We start from the raw sequence: 20,361 nt of genomic DNA, 5'->3' as shown, positions 1-20,361 counted from the left end.
TCACTAGATTGTTCAGCTGGCTGGTACCATGGAGCAAGCAAAGATTTGTATGTGGAAAGAGGAGTCCTACAGGGAAGCCAAAAACCCATTCATACCTTCTTTGTAGATAAGCATACAAAGCTCTCCTCCCCACCTCTTTTTGAGCACTTAGAAGTGAGATGGGCCAAGTAGCACTCCTGGAGATACCCTAGGACCTGGAGCAAGACCACTATATCCTTTTCTAGAGTCCTGCAGTCTCATGCCCCTTAGATTGCCATCCCTGCTCATTTCAGATCACAAACTGAACAGGTTTTTACAAAAGTTTTATTCATCCTGATCATCCACTTGTCGCCTTTAAAACTTCTGGAACTGCTTCTTTGTGCCAGCAGCCTTTGTGACCTTGAGGACATTGAACCGGACTGTCTTGCTGAGGGGACGGCATTCCCCCACAGTCACAATATCCCCAATCTGGACATCCCTGGAAAAAAGCACAGCTGCTTTTAGATAGCTAAACAGCAGATTCTTTGCCACCAGAAATTTGTTCCTGCAGCACAAATGTGCCAGCACAGCACTGAAGAGACTAAATGCAAGTGAGCAAGACAACACTGAGAAACAGATTTCATGAAGACACCTTCTGCTGTTATTTAAGTGACAAACAGGTGGCATTTCAGTAAGTGAGAGGTCCTCCATCCACCTCCAAACAAGTTCCTTCTAGCCTTTGGTTTTGGCATGTGTGAAGCAAGCTCCAATATGTAAGACAGACAGCACACAGTTCCCACAGGAGACTATCAAAATTAAAAACAAGTACTTGAGGACCCATTGCCCAGGCAAAGACTAGGTGTTCTTGCAATCTTCATCTAGATATTTGGAAAAAGCTTCTTGCTTGGTTCTCAGTCACCTGAATTTGGACTGAAATGCTAATCAAGGACCTCCCAGAGACAAGATGATCAGAGTGGTGTTAAGCTACAGGACCCCCTCTCCCTACTCTCAGTACTTTTATCTTCACATCATTTGAAAGATTCCCTATATTCTGCTCTAGTACCTTTCTTCTAAGGATCTCAGAGAGCTTTATAAATACTTATGAAGCTTTACAATCATCAGGCAGATAGGCAAGTAATCCCTGGTTACCAAGGGATAAATAAAGAACAGATGAAGTGACTCACTCTAGATCACAGAATAAGTCAGACAGCACCAAGAATAGGGATTCAGTCTTTACTCTAAGTTCCCTGTCCTAAGTACTGCAAGAAGGCTTCCTCCCAGGAAAACTCAAAATTTTTGACATTTACTAACTGGACACAAGTCACATGCAGACAGCTCACTTTATAAACTTCCCTACACATACAGGCTTGACAGTTTGCCAGAAAGTACCTGCACAGAGAAGCATTTGCGACTAGGGGCAGCCAGACCAGAACATGTTTTATGGTTCAGCATTGCCAGACTGGCATTTTCAGCAGTCCCCCTTCACCACAGGGGGCTCTGCAGACCATCGTGAGTTTAGACATCACCACCACCAAACAGGCTCTAGGTCAGGAGTGGCAAAAGCACAGCCCATGTAGTTTTACAGTGTTGCCTCACTTCATTTACATTTCTAGACAGAAGTGCAGTCAACTACAATTCTGGGGGTCTCACGCTCCCCCTTTGATCGGAACAGCTTCCTGTTTGGGCCGAGACTGAGCATAGTATAGCTCTTGCAGCACATCTCAACTTCGAAGCACAGGCATGCTTTAACCTTAACACCACACTAGCAAGACAGGTTAGTGATTTCTATTTTACATATAGGAAAATGGAGGTAGAAGATAACCAGCTTGCCCGTGGTCACAGTCTCTATCAGAATGGATTAACACAAATAACCTGACTCATCTTGAGCCCATCATTGCGCTCTGAGGTCTGTAGTCTCCAGGGCTTCTATCTGGGTTAGTGAATGGCACAGGCCTGGTCTACACTAGCGGGGGAGGAGGATCGATCTAACTTCACTGTGTTATCTGAATAACGTAGCTGAAGTCGACCTACTTAGATCTACTCACCATCTTCACTGCGGTGAGCCTACTGCTGGCACTCCCCCGTCGACTCCGCCTGCACCTCTCGCTAAGGTAGAGTAACGGAGTTGACGGAAGCGCGCTCCGGGGTTGATTTATCGCATCTAGACTCGACAAGATAAATCGACCCCCACTGGATCAATCGCTGCCTGCCGATCCAGCGGGTAGCATAGACACCGACAGATGGACTATGTAATGACCTATGTAGAGTGTCATCAGGGCTCAGATTAGTGGTGCTGTGTTCTTCCCTTCAAATCACTGCTAGACAGTGCAGCCCCCAGAACTACTCCTGCACTCACCTGAAGCAGGGGGAGAGATGTACGGACATATTCTTGTGGCGTTTCTCAAAACGGTTGTACTTGCGGATATAGTGTAAATAATCCCTGCGGATGACGATGGTACGCTGCATCTTCATCTTGGTAACCACACCTGCGGGAATAAGGGGGGTGCAGGGGGAAAGAATGTAAAGCACTCTTAGTGGTGGTGTTTGGTCTACAAAGTTATTCTGGTCATGTTTTTTGTTTTTTTATTTAAAACCAACACAGCTTTGCTGGTAGCAGCCCTAGTGCAGACACGTACCTGTCTAACTGTGCTTCTGCCAGTATACTTTTGCTGGTTCAGAGAACTGATATAATTGCATCCACACTAGAAGGGCTTTGCAAGCTTAGATACACCAGTATAAGTACAATGGCAAAAGCCTCCTAGTATAGATAAGGCCAGAGACTTCCCAAAAGAAGCTCCGGTCTGGAGTGTAACACTCAGGTAATATAGACTCAGGCAGGAAACCTTCAGGGTTATGCAGCAAGTTTTCCTATTATGCTACCTTGTAACTCTTACCAATGGTTTATAGTAAAATAAATCCAATACAATACAGTGCACTTACATAACTCCTTACAAAGCTTAAACCATCAACCTTGATTGTACAGACTGGAGACAGAGTAAGAGAGACTTGTCCCCTACCTTTCCCTGGAATGTTCAATAGGACCCTATACTTGGAGCTATTGATTACCTGCCCCACTGCTTTATCCATCCTCCTTCACGCATTAACACAGGCACTACATTCCCCTCTAACCTACCCCGTATTACATTCAGAAGACGGCAGCTAATTAGTTATTCCTAATACTTGGTAAGGATTGGTTAGCTCTCCGAAATCCATTGTAGATTAGAAATGGATTACTCAGAATTTAAGCTTCAAAGGATGGTATCAGAGAATTTGGGGCAACATTAGCAAGTCTGTCGCCTCTGCATGCATTTTTCAACAGCAACATGCCCCCTGAAGTTGATGTTCTCCTCACTATTGGGTCAATCAAAACAGTTCTATTTCAGTGTAAAGGGCTTCTTCTAAGAAAGGTACTGCCACTGTCTCCTGGGTCCTTTCGCCAGGCATCAGCAAAGCCATTTGGCAGTGTCGTCAGAGTCCCTTCACCATGAGACTTGGAAGACCATCGTGAGAATAGCATCATTTGCAGCTCAGGACCATAGCAGCAGCGAAAAGGGGAGATAGTAATTATTTCTGGTAGGGAGCGTACAAACCCAAAGGAGGCATTTATTGTCTTGGGATCTGAAATCCTAAAGTGTGGGCTGCACATTAAAGGCAAGAAATGGCTACCACCTTTAACAATAACCCCACATGCTGGGGTCTCTAGTTCCAGCAGGCTCAGACACAAGGACATCTGCAACATGCTCTAGTCTATGCAAGTTCCAAACAACCCTGTTTTCCATTAATAAGCTCATATGCCTACATTTTGTTTAACTGATGGATCCAGATTCTAAACAGCTCTACTCACACAGGCCTGCAAAGGCCATTTCCCCACAGGGTGTTCACATAACCAAAAGGTTTTGAAATTTATCCGAAGTAATAATTCTACTCACAGAACAGAAGCATTTCTTAGGCCTTACCTGACAGGATACGACCACGAATAGAGACATTACCAGTGAACGGGCATTTCTTGTCAATGTAAGTGCCCTCAATGGCCTGAAAACAGAAATCTGACATCAGTGCTTTGGAGCTAAAAAGTTAGTGAGTGCTGCAAAAATCTACCATCAATGAAAACTTGTTGCACCCCAGAAGGTGAATCTGGGTGCTACAAGAGGACTGGTACTGCAAGTCTGAGGCACATTGCCTCCTTTATTCCTGTCTGTATGAACTGACATCAGCAAGGCCACTCGGCAACTATCCTCAGAGCCCCTTCACCTTGGGACTTGGAAGACCATCGTGAGAAAAAACATCACATGTCAGCATGGAAAAGAACTACCCTGAAGTTTGCAGAAACGGCTTTTCATAACCTCCTGGGTTATTCCCTGGCTGTTAACCTGCTATTTTGACAGACATATTCTGGCCATTGACAGTCTGAATTTATTATCTCTATCCTACTGGATTTTACTCTTCTCACCCAAACGTAGTACTCTTTCCAGACTAACCCTTGCATGAAGATATGAAAAGACTTAACAAGTGTTCCTTAAAGCGTCAACCGCCGCCCCCCCGCCCGCCCGCCGGAAGAACAAGTGAAGGCGTCACCCCAAGGAAGAGCAAGCCACAGCCAGGCCGGCCGCGGCGTGGCTCAGGCCTATCCACCCACGAGGGTATTACCTCCTTGGGGGTCTTGAAGCCCAGGCCGATGTTCTTGTAGTAGCGGGGCAGCTTCTCCTTGCCCCCCTCCCCCAGCAGCACGCGCTTCTTGTTCTGGAAGATGGTGGGCTGCTTCTGGTAGGCCCGCTCCGTCTGCGCGGGGCGGCCGAAGGAAAGCCGCGTTAGGGTGCGGGCAGCCGCCACGGCAGCGCGGCGAGCCCCGGCCGGCCTGCGGGCCAGGCGGGAGCGCCCCTCGGGGCGGGGCCTCCGCGCCAGGGCGGCCCCGCTCGGCGCCGGCCCCGCGAAGGGCAGCGGGAGAGGCGGCGCGGGCCGGGCACGTCCCCGGGGCTCCGCGCGGGGCAGCCGGGCAGGCGGAGCGCCCGCGGCCGGGGCTCAGCTCCCTCCCCGCCCGGCCGCCCCCCCCCCCCGAGTCAGCCCCCTCCCTCCCGCGAGTCCCGGCGCGAGCCGCGTCCCGCCTCAGCCCCGGGCCGAGCCCCCCCCGCCCCGCCCCGGGGCTGGTTCCGGCGGCGGCTGCGTGTCCCCCGAGCCGGCCCGCGCCGCCCCCACCGCGCCAGACCCCAGCAGGCCCCGCCTCGGAGCGGAGCCCTGACCTGCGTGTCCGCCATCTTGCACGGCGCGAGGCAAAAGAGGCCGCAAGTGCCACACGGGGCCGCTTATCCGCCGCCGCGCCGGAAGTGACCTCACTACGCACCGCTCCGCCCGAGCAGGGGGCGGTGCTGATTCAGAAAGGGAGTCCGCTTCTCACCCCGCCCCCCAGCATGTGCGCAGGCCGCCCCTCAGCAGCCATCGCTCTGTGGGGATAGCCCACTCCCCACCCCCGGCAGCCATCGCTCTGTGGGGATAGCCCACTCCCAGCTCCTAGCAGCAATCGCTCTGTGGGGATAGCCCTCTCCCCAGCCCCGGCAGCCATTGCTCTGTGGGGATTGCCCCCTCCGCACCCTCCAGCCGCCATCTCTTTGTGGGGATAGCCCATTCCCCACCGCCCAGCAGCCATCGCTCTGTGGGGCTAGCCCACTCCCAGCTCCTGGCAGCCATCGCTTTGTGGGGATAGCTCTCGCCCCACCCTCCAGCAGCCATTACTTTGTGGGGATAGCCCTCTCTCCACACTTAGCAGCCATTGCTTTGTGGGGATAGCCCATGCCCCACCGCCCAGGAGCCATTGCTCTGTGGGGATTGCCCTCTCGCCATCATCCAGTAGCCATTGCTTTGTGGGGATAACCATCTCCCCACCCTCCAGCCGCCATTTCTTTGTGGGGATAGCCCATTCCCCACCGCCCAGCAGCCATTGCTCTGTAGGGATTGCCCTCTCGCCACCATCCAGCAGCCATTGCTTTGTGGGGATAGCCCTTTCCCCACCCTCCAAGCAGCCATTGCTCTGTGGGGATAGCCCTCTCCCCACCCCCGGCAGCCATTGCTCTGATACACGGGTTTGCAGTTGGATTAGTTGTTTCACGGGCGCTGCAGGCTGCCAGTAGCTTCTTGCCCTGAAGCCACTGCTGGTGCAAGAGAAAAACGAGCAATGCGTGGGCGAGATGGTGGGTTTTGCAACCAGCTCAAGAAGGGGCAGGGTTTCATTGATGGTTGTAGCTTCAAAGCCAGCCCACCGGATCCCAAATCGCTGCTGGCAATAGACAGGGACTGAGCATGTGGGGTGCAGGAGGGTGGGGCATTTTCGGGCCTAGCTGAGGAGAGCAGAGGGAGCTGGGCCGTTTCTAAGTGTATTATTTTAAGAGAGACAATTCCGGAGGTGGGAAAGTCCGGAGAGGGAAGATGGGAGCAGCTCATCTGGAACAGACCTGTCTGGGCCCCAGCAGCCTCCTCCCCAGCACCAGAGAGACCCAAGCAATGTTCGTGGCTCAGGTTCATAGAATCTCAGGGCTGGAAGGGACCTCAGGAGGTCATCTAGTCCAGCCCCCTGCTCAAAACAGGGCCAATCTCCAATTTTTGCCCCAGATCCCTAAATGGCCCTCTCAAGGATTGAACTCACAACCCTGGGTTTAGCAGGCCAGTGCTCAAACCACTGAGCGATCCCTCCCCCCTCCTGCTGCTGCGGCTGCGGGTTGGGCTGCTAGGATGAGGGGAGAGGCATAGCCGCCGACTTCTACTCGCACCGATGGGTGCTCGACCCCCACCCCGCCTCCACCCCGCTCCCCCACATTCAAAAGTCCCCGCTCCAACTCCATCCACTCCCTGCCCCTATTCCAACTCCTTCCCCAAATCCCCACTCAGGCCCCGCCTCCTCCCCTGAGTGCGCCACGTTCCCGCTCCTCCCGCCTGCCTCCCAGAGCTTGCTACGTCGCCAAAGAGCTGTTTGGCGGTGGCAAGAGCTGGGAGGTAGGCGGAAGAGTGGGGACACGGCGCGCTCAGGGGAGGAGGAGGAGGTGAGGTCGTGGGGGTGGGGGCTTGGCTGCCGGTGGGTGCAGAGCACCCACTAATTTTTCCCCGTGGGTGCTCCAGGAGGTTGGGGCTGCAGAGAAGCCATCCCCTCCCCCCAAGTTCTGCCCTTTCAGGAGTCTGTTTCCAGTCATGACCAGGGAAAACGTTGCCCTCACCCCCAATGCACGTGATTATTTAAGGTTTTAGATTCAATCATATATAAAAATATGGGTCTGCTGGCTAGCTGCTCAGAGTGGGAGGCTGTCTTACCCTCTCCTAACCTCTGAGGTTGGGGAACAGCCATTTTATCCCTATTCATCCTCCCACCCACTTTCCTCCCCTCCCCCCGTGATCCCCAAAATGGGGTGATTCCAGCTGCCAAAAAATCATGAGATGATGAGTAGCTTTAAAAATACCCAGCCCATTCACCAACCCCACAGTGAACATCAGCAGCTTGGAACACACAGGAGCTGGGTAAATTCAAGGTCTCTGCAGCGGTCTTCATTCCCCAGCAATGGTTCTTGTCACCCCTCAGTAAGGGGGGCGGGGGTAAATACTCCTCTCCCCACTATGTGAGAGGCTCAGAAAGTGACTGGTTTCTCTGTTGTGCTCAAGATTGACTAAAACTTTCACTCCTGCCCACTGTGTATAGGGCCCTGTTGTGAGATGTTCTCTTCAGGACTCTCGTCCACTGGTCTGTATGGAGCTGGTCATGGCTGGAAACAGACTCCTGAGAGGGCAGAACTTGGCGGGGAGGGGATGGCTTCTCTGCAGCTCCAACCTCCTGCTGTTTGAGCCCCCCACAGCAGAGTCAATGCAATGTTTTCTAAAGCACACAGACACCCAAGACACTCTGTTCCTCCCCCCCCACACCTTCTTCTTCTGCAGGTGGGGAAGGGATGGCTGGAGGGGACACTGCTCCAGTGGGGCATTTTCAGGAAGATGCTGATGGGTGTGTCCAGTGTAGAGAGGAGTCGGGTATGAAAACCTGCTGAGGCCTGTTTGAAATGGAGCCTAATGTTCGGTACAGGCTCATTGTGGGTTGGGAGGCGGAATTCCCTGCACTTTGGAACAGGAAACCTCTCCTCTGGAGTAGAAAGAGAGAGCCTGAGACATGAGGCCTGGTATAAGAGGCCCAGTATGAGGCCTGAGGCCTGAACTAACGTCGTGGTCAAGGCTGGCTAATATAAAGCAAAGTTAACAAAAGTGAGGCTCTAAGCAGAAGTCGGGCTCTGCCCGTGTAACCTGGCAAGAACAGAGCTGGTATTGCAAAAACACACATTCGTAAGAAGTGCTAGACACAGGACACTCACGTAAAACATTCCAGAAGGGTGGTACCAGAACACCCCTATACCAAGGATGATACAAACACACTCCCCAAAGGTGATGCTAGGACACACCACATCAGAGGGGCAGTACGTAACTTGTTTGTATCAGTGTATAAAGAGGGGTCTCAGAGGGGGCCTCTTTGGCTGGCCTCGTAGGGAATGGAAAATCTCGCTGCTCACTGAGTTGGTCCATTGTCACAGGCATTCATGTGATAGTGTACCTGTAACCACTGAGCTGAGCATCTGCTGTGACGGCTATCTGTGCAGAGCTGGGACAGCACACAGAAGGAACACACACATGCAGCCAACAACTAACTACACCCTCCAAAGGAACCATAGACCCAGTGCTTCACTCTGTGGGAGAAGCGGCTTCTGGATGTGTCTCCAGCCTTAGAAGGGTGAATAACAGTGTCACCAGGAAACATCTGACCAGGTCCCTCAGCCCTGCCAAGGCCAAAAGGTGGCCTCAGAGAGGAAGCCAAAGGAATGAAAGTGCGGGGAGGAATTCTGTTAGTGCAAAAGCATTTTTGGTGCCATCAAATTACAGTAATAATGAGGGGAGAGAGACTGACCTGTGCAGGGACATGAGGGGAGTGTGGGTTTGGAATAAGGGACACACCCTGGGAAGAAGGGGTCAATAGGTAGGTGACTCTGACCTGGGATTTAAGTGAAGTACTGTATTCCTTTCAATAAGAAGCACTAGATAAGGAAGAACAGACTTGAAGTGTCATCCCAGCACATCTGAAATGCAGTTTATGGTGAATCCTGCGAGTATCAAGCTGATTATGTGGGGAGAGAGCGCAAACCATTTAGGGTATGTTGGCACTGCAGTTGTTCAAGTCATAGAATCATAGAATATCAGGGTTGGAAGGGACCTCAAGAGGTTTTTGTTGCCCTCCGCTGGACTCTTTCCAATTTTTCCACATCCTTCTTGTAGTGTGGGGCCCAAAACTGGACACAATACTCCAGATGAGGTCTCACCAATGTCGAATAGAGGGGAACGATCACGTCCCTCGATCTGCTGGCAATGCCCCTACTTATACATCCCAAAATGCCATGGGGCACGGGTCACTTGCTGGAGGATTCTCTGAACTTTGAAGTCTTTAAACCATGATTTGAGGACTTCAATAGCTCAGACATAGGTGAGAGGTTTATCGCAGGAGTGGGTGGGTGAGATTCTGTGGCCTGCGTTGTGCAGGAGGTCGGACTAGATGATCATAATGGTCCCTTCTGACCTTAATATCTATGAATCTATTAATCTATTTGGGCTGCTGTGGGCTCATGCTAGGTGGGGTGGGTGTGCCTATGCAAACAAGATCAGCCCCTGAAGTTCTTTTCCACAACTCGCCACAATTCACCACCAGATGTCAGGGTAGAGCTCATCCTGACTCTGCTTACAACTATCCGATGAAGTGAGCTGTAGCTCAGGAAAGCTTATGCTCAAATAAATTTGTTAGTCTCCAAGGTGCCACAAGTCCTCCTTTTCTATTTGCGGATACAGACTAACACGGCTGCTACTCTGAAAACTATAAAATATTTACCGTACTATTTGTGATAAAGTGTGTAACCCCCCTCACTTTGCTTCTCTCCCTTCACAGGCAACTTGAGCATTTCTGAGCCCGATCAACACGTCAACCACCTCATGGCAGTTTTCAACCTCACACCCTCTGACCCTTCAACATTCATCCTAACAGGCATCCCTAGCTTGGAAGCTACTCACCTCTGGATTTCCATCCCTTTCTCTAGATTCTACATTATCAGCCTGTTGGGAAATTTCACAGTTCTATATGTTGTAGGCAAAGAGCAGATCTTGTACAAGCCAGTGTACCTGCTGTTCTGCATGCTGACGCTCACAGACATCGCCACATCTACCTTGGTTGTGCCTGTTGGGTCCTTGGGGCTACTACCCCTGGATGGATCTTTAATGGCTCCCAGCAGAGCAGATTACTGTCATACCAATGAAAGAGGTCCATAGTAATTAACTTACATACACGGCAGTTTATTTGAGAAGGAATTACACAAGCTGTAAAAGGTTCCATTAAGCACATAACTCCTATGTTAGACATTAAAGAACGATACATTAAGAGCTATACATTCCTCTCAGTGAGCCTCTCTTTCACAAACATACACAAACAGACCCTGTGCTAGCCTCACACAGTTCCTGCTTGGCAAACAGAGAAGTAGTACGGATGACTTCTTCCTTCCGGGTCTGCTCTCCTCAGCCCTCTGGTCTGTCTCGGATTCCCTCGAGGCAAGGCCTTGTCTGCCTGGAAACCCCTTTGGTCACAGTCCTACTCGAGCCCACAGAGCAGAGTTTTGACTACTCTGTCTAGCAGGGTCTTCAAGAGTCAATTAAGGAATACCTCTCCCTTTTCTCCTCCTTCTCGTCTCTCAGGAATTTACTTTACTTGATTCTTACACTCTTTTTCCCTCAAAGGAGTCACATATCTCAAAAGTATGCCCAGTGGGCATGTGGTTATTAATAGTAGCTGATTAGTATTTTGGAAGGGGTTGGGGGGGTGGGGGTGGGTACTGAACTTTATGCATGTGATATTTACTTTTGCATGGGCCCATATTTCCCGACCAATAGTTCAATATCGATCTTGCACACAGACTTTTCCAGTCCTTTATCAAATCTGCTTTTGCTTAGAGGGACCCTGCTCCCAGGTTCCTCTGCAGTTCTTCACCCATGTTTAAGTCATGTCAAGTTGCATTCACACCATTCATTCAGCACAGCCACACCAATTTGCCACCATCCTGAGAGTGGTGTGTATATTTTGTTTCAATTTTAAAGGCATTTCTGTAGGTGGCTGCCTCACCGAGATGTTCTTCCTTCATGCAGTTCCTGTTATGGAGTCAGTCACCCTTGTGACAATGGCCTTCGATCACTATGTTGCCATATGTAACCCTCTGAGTTATGCCACCATCCTCACCAACGCATGAATAGCTAAACTAGGGCTTTTAGGTTTGATAAGAGCTGTTCTCTTCATTCTGCCCCTACCCCTGCTTATGACTCAGCAGCCATTCTGTGCCAACCGCATTATCCCCCACATGCAATGCAAGTACATAGCTGTAGCGAAGATGGTGTGTGGGGACATCACAGTCACCAGAATATCTGCCATGGTTCTAATGTTTGTAATCAATAGGTTTGACCTAATGCTCATTGCCCTGTCCTACGGTCTGATCATCAGGGCTGTCCTCAGAATCTCCTCTAAGAAAGCCTACCAGAAAGTTCCCCACAATAGTTCCCACTTTCACTGGGGAATGCAACTGACTACACAACTGATCAACAATCAGTATGAATCACTCCTTCTCTCAGATTCGATATTTAGACACAATGAAGGCGCCCACAGAAATAATTCTCCTAGAGCAAAAATGCCATGGAAGTTTGCCAGCCTTCAGCATTAAAGAAATTAATGGAAACATTTAGTTTTGTTTTTCTCATTATGCATCAAAGAAAGATTCTGGAAATGGTAAATGCTATTTTAAAACTGCTACAATCCAAAGACACAGAGCTATACAAAGAAGCAATAGTACTTCCGAAAGCCACTGATCTTGTAGCTTCATTTCAAAATGAGTTCAAAGAAGCTCAATGTTCAGCAAGTAAATTATCAGGAAAATGGGGCAGACAAATCAAGTCTGAGGAAAAGTGTTTGAGGAAGGCAAAAAAGCAGGGGAGCAGCTCATTTGTGGCAGACCAGGGAGGAGAGCAGACCTATTACCGGCCACTCCAGGGGAGATGAACTGAGGGAAGGCAGAATCTCCCTGTGAACAACTGCCCAAAGGTCCCTCCCTGAGGGAAGGGAGGGCCTGCTGCAGGGACATTCTGAGAGGGAAGCACTCATCTCTCATATGAATGCTGGGTTGTTTGCTGTTTGGACTATCTCAGCAGGGGAAAATCCTTGGAATGAGCTGGCTCAGAGCTTGGTCCATACAGCTAGTAGAGGCAGTTACTGCCCGAGAGCAAAGGAGAATGACCTCCCTTCATGCAGCCACCAGAAGGTGCCTTCGGGTGAGGAGACACCCTTCATGCTGCACTACCGCAGATGGAGACCTTGAGACTTTCACAGGGAGGTGGTAGGAAGTGGCCCAGGGAGGGCTGCCTTACATAGGTGGCATGTATAGTAGGCCAGGGGAGGCTAAACTTCCCCTGTGGTACAGCCGCTGACCTGCTGCCTTTGAGAGCATGGACGCCTGGGCTGTGGTGGCCCCACCTGCACTCTGTCCCAAGGCTTACTCCTGCTTTTCCCCTGAAAAGAGGACAGGCTTGTCCACTGTAACCCCTAGGTCCTTTTCTGCAGAACTGCTGCCGAGCCATTCGGTCCCTAGTCTGTAGCGGTGCATTGGATTCTTCCATCCTAAGTGCAGGATTCTGCACTTGTCCTTGTTGAAACTCATCAGATTTCTTTTGGCCCAATCCTCTAATTTGTCTTGGGCCCTCTGTATCCTATCCCTACCCTCCAGCATATCTTCCTCTCCTCCCAGTTTAGTGTCATCTGCAAACTTTCTGAGGGTGCAATCCACACCATCCTCCAGATCATTAATGAAGATATTGAACAAAACCGACCCCAGGACCGACCCTTGGGGCACTCCACTTGATACCGGCTGCCAACTAGACATGGAGCCATTGATCACTACCCGTTGAGCCCAATAATCTAGCCAACTTTCTATCCACCTTATAGTACATTCATCCAGCCCATACTTCTTTAACTTGCTGGCAAGAATACTGTGGGAGACTGTCAAAAGCTTTGCTAAAGTCAAGGAACAACACGTCCACCGCTTTCCCCTCATCCACAGAGCCAGTTATCTCATCATAGAAGGCAATTAGATTAGTCAGGCATGACTTGTGCTTGGTGAACCCATGCTGACTGTTCCTGATCAAGGAAGGAACATGAGGAAGTTGAACATTATTGCCGATACTATGAATATGGCAGCCAGATATGACAAGGATATCCAACAAGGGTCACAGAAATGCTATACAGGTGGAGAGCGACAGAATTCTCTGAATCTGTCTGTCATAGAAAGCAGGGGCGTGGTGCAAGGCCTGAGGCCTGAACAAAAGTCAGCAAAAGTTTTGCTATGAGCAACACCCAGGGCCTGTGAAAAGCAGATGCTTCCCTGAAAGTCAGTGTCCAGTGCATGAACTCGGCACCGGCATCGCTAGCATTGCGAGAACACACTGAACATGTAAACACATTCCAGCAGGCCAGCACAAGAGCACCCCAACCTAGCATCGCTCTTCACTGCAGAGGATGTGAGGGAGATTCCCAAACCTGAGCCATTCTTTTTAGGTGACAAATCTGAGGAACTGTCCCAGAATGAGGTGTCGTTAGAAGAGGTTTTGGAACAAATGGATAAATTAAACAGTAATAAGTCACCAGGACCAGATGGTATACTGGGACCACTACTGTTCAACATATTCATTAATGATCTGGGAAAAGGGGTAAATAATGAGTTGGCAATGTTTGCAGCTGATATAACACTACTCAAGATAGTGAAGTCCAAAGCAGACTGCAAAGAGTTACAAAGGGATCTAAAAAAACTGAGTGACTGGGCAATAAAATGGCAGAGGAAATTCAATGTTGAGAAATGCAAAGTAATGCACATTGGAAAACATAATCCCAACTATACCTAAAAAATGATGGGGTCTAAATGAGCTGTTACCAAGAAAGAGAAAGAGATCTCGGCGTCACTGTGGATAATTTTCTGAAAACATCAACTCACTGTACAGCAGAAGTCAAAAAACCAAACAGAATGTTGGGAATGATTAGGAAAGGGACAGATAATAAGACAGAAAATATCATGTTGACTCTTATATAAACCCATGGTATGCTGACATCATGAATACTGCATGCAGATCTGATCAGCCCATCTCAAAAAGGATGTGTTGGAACTGGGAAAGGCAAGGAGTTCCAGAGTTTGTGTGTTCAGTGTAGTACTTCCTTTTCTTTGTTTTAAACCTGCTGCCTATTAATTTCCTTGGCTGACCCCTGGTTCTTGTGTTATGTGAAGGAGTATACAAGACTTCCATGTTCACTTTCTCCACACCATTCATGATTTTATAAACCTCTATCATATCTCATCTCAGTTGAAAAGTCCCAGTCTGTTTAATCTCTCCTCAGATGGAAGCTGTTCCATGCCCCTGATCAGTTTCGTTGTCCTTCTTTGTACCTTTTCCATTGCTAAGATATCTATTTTGAGATGAGGTGACCAGAACGCCATGCAGTATTCATGTTGTGGTATTTATATAGTGGTATCATCATATTTTCTGTCTTCTTATCTATCCCTTTCCTAATGATTTCTAACATTGTTAGTTTTTTGATGGCTGCTGCACACTGAGCAGATGTTTTCAGAAAACTATCTACAATGACCCCTAGATCTCTTTCTTGAGTGGTAACAGCTAATTTAGACCCTATTTTTTGGTATGTATAGTTGGGATTATATTTGCTAATGTGCTTTACTGCTATGATTTGTTTCAGAGTAGCAGCTGTGTTAGTATTTACCAGCACTCCCAGCTATCTTCGAGACACCACTGACTTCCTAAGGAAACTACAATACATCAGTGATCTTCCTGAAAATACCATCCTGGCCACTATGGATGTAGAAGCCCTCTACACCAACATTCCGCACAAAGATGGACTACAAGCCATTGGGAACGGTATCCCCGATAATGTCGTGGCAAATCTAGTGGCTGAACTTTGTGACTTTGTCCTCACCCACAACTATTTCACATTTGGGGACAATGTATACCTTCAAATCAGTGGCACTGCTATGGGTACCCGCATGGCCCCACAGCATGCCAACATTTTTATGGCTGACTTAGAACAAAGCTTCCTCAGCTCTCATCCCCTAATGCCCCTACTCTACTTGCGCTACGTTGATGACATCTTCATCATCTGGACCCATGGAAAAGAAGTCCTTGAGGAATTCCACCATGATTTCAACAATTTCCATCCCACCATCAACCTCAGCCTGGACCAGTCCACACAAGAGATCCACTTCCTGGACACTACGGTGCTAATAAGCGATGGTCACATAAACACCACCCTATACCGGAAACCTACTGACCGCTATTCCTACCTACATGCCTCCAGCTTTCACCCAGACCACACCACACTATCCATCGTCCACAGCCAAGCTCTGCGATACAACCGCATTTGCTCCAACCCCTCAGACAGAGACAAACACCTACAAGATCTCTATCAAGCATTCTTACAACTACAATACCCACCTGCTGGAGTGAAGAAACAAATTGACAGAGCCAGAAGAGTACCCAGAAGTCACCTACTACAGGACAGGCCCAACAAAGAAAATAACAGAACGCCACTGGCCGTCACCTTCAGCCCCCAACTAAAACCTCTTCAACGCATCATCAAGGATCTACCATCTATCCTGAAGGATGACCCATCACTCTCACAGATCTTGGGAGACAGGCAAGTCCTTGCCTACAGACAGCCCCCCAACCTGAAGCAAATACTCACCAGCAACCACACACCACACAACAGAACCACTAACCCAGGAACCTATCCTTGCAACAAAGCCCGTTGCCAACTGTGCCCACATATCTATTCAGGGGACACCATCATAGGGCCTAATCACATCAGCCACACTATCAGAGGCTCGTTCACCTTCCCATCTACCAATGTGATATATGCCATCATGTGCCAGCAATGCCCCTCTGCCATGTACATTGGTCAAACTGGACAGTCTCTACGTAAAAGAATAAATGGACACAAATCAGATGTCAAGAATTATAACATTCATAAACCCATAGGAGAACACTTCAGTCTCTCTGGTCACTCGATTTCAGACCTAAAGGTCGCAATATTACAACAAAAAAACTTCAAAAACAGACTCCAACGAGAGACTGCTGAATTGGAATTAATTTGCAAACTGGTTACAATTAACTTAGGCTTGAATAGAGACTGGGAGTGGATGTTTCATTACACAAAGTAAAACTATTTCCCCATGTTTATTCCCTCCAACCCCCCACTGCTCCTGTCATAAATATAAAGGGAAGGGTAAACCCCTTTAAAATCCCTCCTGGCCAGAGGAAATCTCCTCTCACCTGTAAAGGGTTAAGAAGCTAAAGGTAACCTTGCTGGCACCTGACCAAAATGACCAATGAGGAAACAAGAGACTTTAAAAAGCTGGGAGGAGGGAGAGAAACAAAGGGGGTATGTGTGTCTGTCTATATTCTGTTTTTGCCGGGGATAGACCAGGAATGAAGCCTTAGAACTTTTAGTAAGTAATCTAGCTAGGTACGTGTTAGATTATGATTTCTTTAAATGGCTGAGAAAAGAATTGTGCTGAATAGAATAACTATTTCTGTCTGTGTATCTTTTTTGTAACTTAAGGTTTTTGCCTAGAGGGGTTCTCTATGTTTTGAATCTAATTACCCTGTAAGGTATCTACCATCCTGATTTTACAGGGGGGATTTTTTTTATTTCTATTTACTTCTATTTCTATTAAAAGTCTTTTTGTAAGAAAACTGAATGCTTTTTCATTGTTCTCAGATCCAAGGGTTTGGGTCTGTGGTCACCTATGCAAATTGGTGAGGCTTTTTATCCAACATTTCCCTGGAAAGGGGGGGGTGCAAGTGTTGGGAGGATTGTTCATTGTTCTTAAGATCCAAGGGTCTGGGTCTGTAGTCACCTAGGCAAATTGGTGAGGCTTTTTACCAAACCTTGTGGTTTTGGGAAGTATTTTGGGGGGAAAGACGTGTCCAAACAGCTCTTTCCCAGTAACCAGTATTTGTTTGGTGGTGGTAGCGGCCAATCCAAGGACAAAGGGTGGAATATTTTGTACCTTGGGGAAGTTTTGACCTAAGCTGGTAAAGATAAGCTTAGGAGGTTTTTTTCATGCAGGTCCCCACATCTGTACCCTAGAGTTCAGAGTGGGGGAGGAACCTTGACAGCTCCTCAGACTTTCCTGTTAACTGCTGGAAATGGCCCACCTTGATTATCACTACAAAAGGTTTTCTTCCTCCGCCCCCCCCCCCCCCCGCCACTCTCCTGCTGGTAATAGCTCATCTTAAGTGATCACTCTCCTTACAGTGTGTATGATAACACCCATTTTTTCATGTTCTCTATGTATATAAATCTCCTCACTGTATTTTTCACTGAATGCATCCGATGAAGTGAGCTGTAGCTCACGAAAGCTTATGCTCAAATAAATTGGTTAGTCTCTAAGGTGCCACTAGTACTCCTTTTCTTTTTGCTATGATTTGTATCTTTTAAAGTCTAGGAGGGACTCCTCCTCATAACCTCATTGTGACAGTGTGCCCCATATCCTTCATAGGTGTTTGATTATGATATAATTGTGACAATATTATGATACATTTTGTACAATATATGTCTTGTCAGGTGTCATTGGAAAGGTTATGATTTGCTGAAAAGGATTATCCTATTTGTGTGCATGTATCATTTTTGTATGTGAAGTTATGAATATTGACTATGTATCAGTATTTCAAATGGAACTACATCTGGGTGACACCCACTCGTCAAAATGCTTCCAGGCTAGACAGCAGGTTGTGAAAGGCATATTCAGGGTAATGGGCCATTAGGGGAAACAATAGGCTTTAGGAGAAGCTTATACCCCACCTGGTGAGCCTTCCTGAGAATTCTCCAGGCAACCTATGGATAATGGGTGCTATGACTCAGCAGGGCATGCAAGGGTATGTGACCAGACCACATGACACTGAACTCCATTTTGGGTACCTGTATTTTTCCATAAACTGGACGGGGAAGTGTTTTTGGAACACAGGATTCCTGCCAAATGTTAAAGCTACATAAGGTGGGGGTGTGACAGCATCTAGTGGCCTTCCTTCTCACACAAGAGAATGCCTGGAAACACCTGAGGAGCAAAGACTAAACTGGGAGAAGTTCTGGTCCCAGGCTAAAAGCATTTCTAGCCTATGTAGGGAAACCTGGTTGACTCCTTGTATCACCAGCCAGGGTGAGAAATTGCTAATTCATATCCAGTCTATCTAATATTTTCGGCTTAAATGTGGATTTCTTTATTTGCTAGGTACTCTGCTTTGATCTTTTTGCTATCACTTAAAATCACTTAAAATCCATCTTTTTGTAGTTAAAATTGTTTTTTTCCCCTTTATCTAAACCAGTGATCTTTTGAGTGAAGTGTCTGGGGAAAATCTCAGTTTGGTTAACACAGGCTTGTGGCATATCCTTCCCACATTGAGGGGAGGGCAAACTCTATCAATGAGCTTATATTATACAGATCCCTGTGAAGTGTAAGACAGTATAATTTGGGGTTTATACTCCAGTGGGGGGCATGAGACTGTAGATCTGAGAAATTGGCTGGTGTTTCCTGTTTGTACTTGGATGGGTTAGGTAGTTCAGTTGGGTAAGTAGTGCCACCTGCTGTCGTGTTGGGTGATAACAGGGCCTGGAGAGGCTGAATCACCAGCAAAGCAGTGTGAAAAAGGGCCAGCCCAGCAGTTCCAGGGCCAGGTTCCAAGGCCAGCCCAGCAGAGGGTTGCAGCAGTTCCCACGCTCCCAGACTGCAGTCCGGAGGTGACAGCCCATCACACTCATACCCTGCAGAGCCCAAACTAGGGCCCCAGGCACCTGTGACACAAGCATGAGGGAGGGACAGTAGCCCAAACAAACGATCCAGATGTAGCCGTTATTTGATTCCTTTACCACCATGTTCATACCCCAGCAGGGCACACCTACCTAAAATACCACCACACTGAAATGTCCCCAGGGCGACAGAGCAGGGAAACTCTGTGGCTGTTCCCTCGTAAAATGTGGGATACCTTGTGAGATGAACTGCAGGTAATTTTGGTCCTGGGAGTGATGAAGGAATCACATAGTGAGTGAAGAAGTCCCGTGGTACTAGCTCTGATGCAGGATAGCACAACCCATTTCTCCTGCCATTTCTGAGAGACCAAAACAGTATTGAAATTTGATGCTTACCCAATGCAAAGAGTAGATGAATTACTAGAACAGCTGGGAGTTGCCAGATTTATATGCACTTTAGACCTCACAAAGGGACACTGGCAAATAGTATTGATGCCAGAATCCTGGGAGAAAAAAGCCTTTTCCACGCCCTTTGGCCTGTATTAATTTAGGGTCACATCATTTGGCCTCCACAGGGATGGCAGTGACTTCTCAGAGGCCAAGGCTGGCTCTAGGATTTTTGCTGCCGCAAGCAAATTTTGGCCACTCCTCCACGCTTTTTTTTTTTTTTGGGGGGGGGGGGGGGCTTTTACATATGTTTGCACTTTGCAGTTTTTTTTGTTTTGTTTTGTTTTTGACTGTTTAAATTAAAAAAAATGAAAACAGAGAATTTGTAGTTAGTGAAATAAAACAATTTCCTACTAGTGTACTCATTTAATTTTAACAAAATCACAATTACAAACAATGTGGGTTCAACTGGACACTGTAATGAAAAATGTCAGTGTCTTCCGGTGCAATCAGTTTCTCATAAATTAAAAGAATTTATATGAACTGAATTTTTCTGGTTTTTATACTTGCGTCGTCTTTTAATAATTCAGTGATATCTAAATTTTTTGCAATAGTACTTTCCCAATGGGCACGTCCATCTGTCCAGCGCCACCAGGGGACCACCGGACCGAGGCGCACAGACTGCGCTGGGGTTTGGGGGTACGTGCTGGGGCCGGTTGTCCCTGGGAGGGCAGTGGGGGGAGCCCCACACCCTGCTCCAGGCCCCACCGCAAACAGGCCTGGGGGAGGGGTCCAGCAGCGCACAGTCCCTTGTGGCCCCCCACTGGGGCCCCGCTCTGCGCCCTTCCTGGTGGTGTCTGGGCTCCCCGCTCTCTCTTACCTTCCCTGCTGTTACCGGGCTGGGAGCTGCATGGTGGCCGGCCGGCTCTCCACTCCGCTGGCTCTCACGGGGCACAGAGACCCTCCGCCGAGCCCCGGCGCGCTGCGCCCCTCGCCATGGTGCAGCCCCAGCTGGGCTGCCAGAGCCTTCCGCCCGGCACGTCGGAGGAGGCACTGGCCGGTGGCGGGGGCTCCCGCAGCCCAATTGGAGAATCCCCCTGCCAGTCTGGGGCCAGGGCTCC

At 48.5% G+C, this 20,361-nt stretch overlaps 1 protein-coding gene and 3 non-coding genes across 4 annotated transcripts; all 4 read right to left on the bottom strand.

The window, feature by feature from the left end:
• Positions 1 to 285: 285 nt before the first annotated feature.
• RPS11 (ribosomal protein S11) lies at positions 286 to 5,312 on the bottom strand. Its single transcript, XM_074954072.1, has 5 exons — positions 5,196 to 5,312; positions 4,606 to 4,737; positions 3,915 to 3,990; positions 2,315 to 2,444; positions 286 to 457 (listed from the first exon to the last, which is right to left on the bottom strand). The coding sequence occupies exons 1-5, from the start codon at positions 5,208 to 5,210 to the stop codon at positions 334 to 336; spliced, it is 477 nt and encodes a 158-aa protein (XP_074810173.1). The 5' UTR covers positions 5,211 to 5,312; the 3' UTR covers positions 286 to 333.
• LOC141981150 (small nucleolar RNA SNORD35) lies at positions 1,395 to 1,489 on the bottom strand. The gene has a single exon (XR_012637692.1). It is a non-coding gene; the product is annotated as a small nucleolar RNA SNORD35 (small nucleolar RNA).
• On the bottom strand, positions 3,393 to 3,483 carry LOC141981151 (small nucleolar RNA SNORD35). The gene has a single exon (XR_012637693.1). It is a non-coding gene; the product is annotated as a small nucleolar RNA SNORD35 (small nucleolar RNA).
• LOC141981081 (small nucleolar RNA SNORD35) lies at positions 4,160 to 4,252 on the bottom strand. The gene has a single exon (XR_012637639.1). It is a non-coding gene; the product is annotated as a small nucleolar RNA SNORD35 (small nucleolar RNA).
• Positions 5,313 to 20,361: the final 15,049 nt, after the last annotated feature.

Source organism: Natator depressus, chromosome 1 (assembly GCF_965152275.1).
Source record: "Natator depressus isolate rNatDep1 chromosome 1, rNatDep2.hap1, whole genome shotgun sequence".
Lineage (NCBI taxonomy): Eukaryota > Metazoa > Chordata > Testudines > Cheloniidae > Natator > Natator depressus.
This window is presented reverse-complemented; position numbering and strand designations above follow the sequence as displayed.

What these genes read in the sequence shown, in the direction of transcription:
- RPS11 (XM_074954072.1), bottom strand. An exon ending in TCGTGGTCGTATCCTGTCAG is followed by an intron (nt 2,445 to 3,914) that starts GTAAGGCCTAAG and finishes TTATTCCCGCAG; the next exon opens with GTGTGGTTACCAAGATGAAG. An exon ending in CATCTCTCCCCCTGCTTCAG is followed by an intron (nt 458 to 2,314) that starts GTGAGTGCAGGA and finishes GCTTTTTTCCAG; the next exon opens with GGATGTCCAGATTGGGGATA.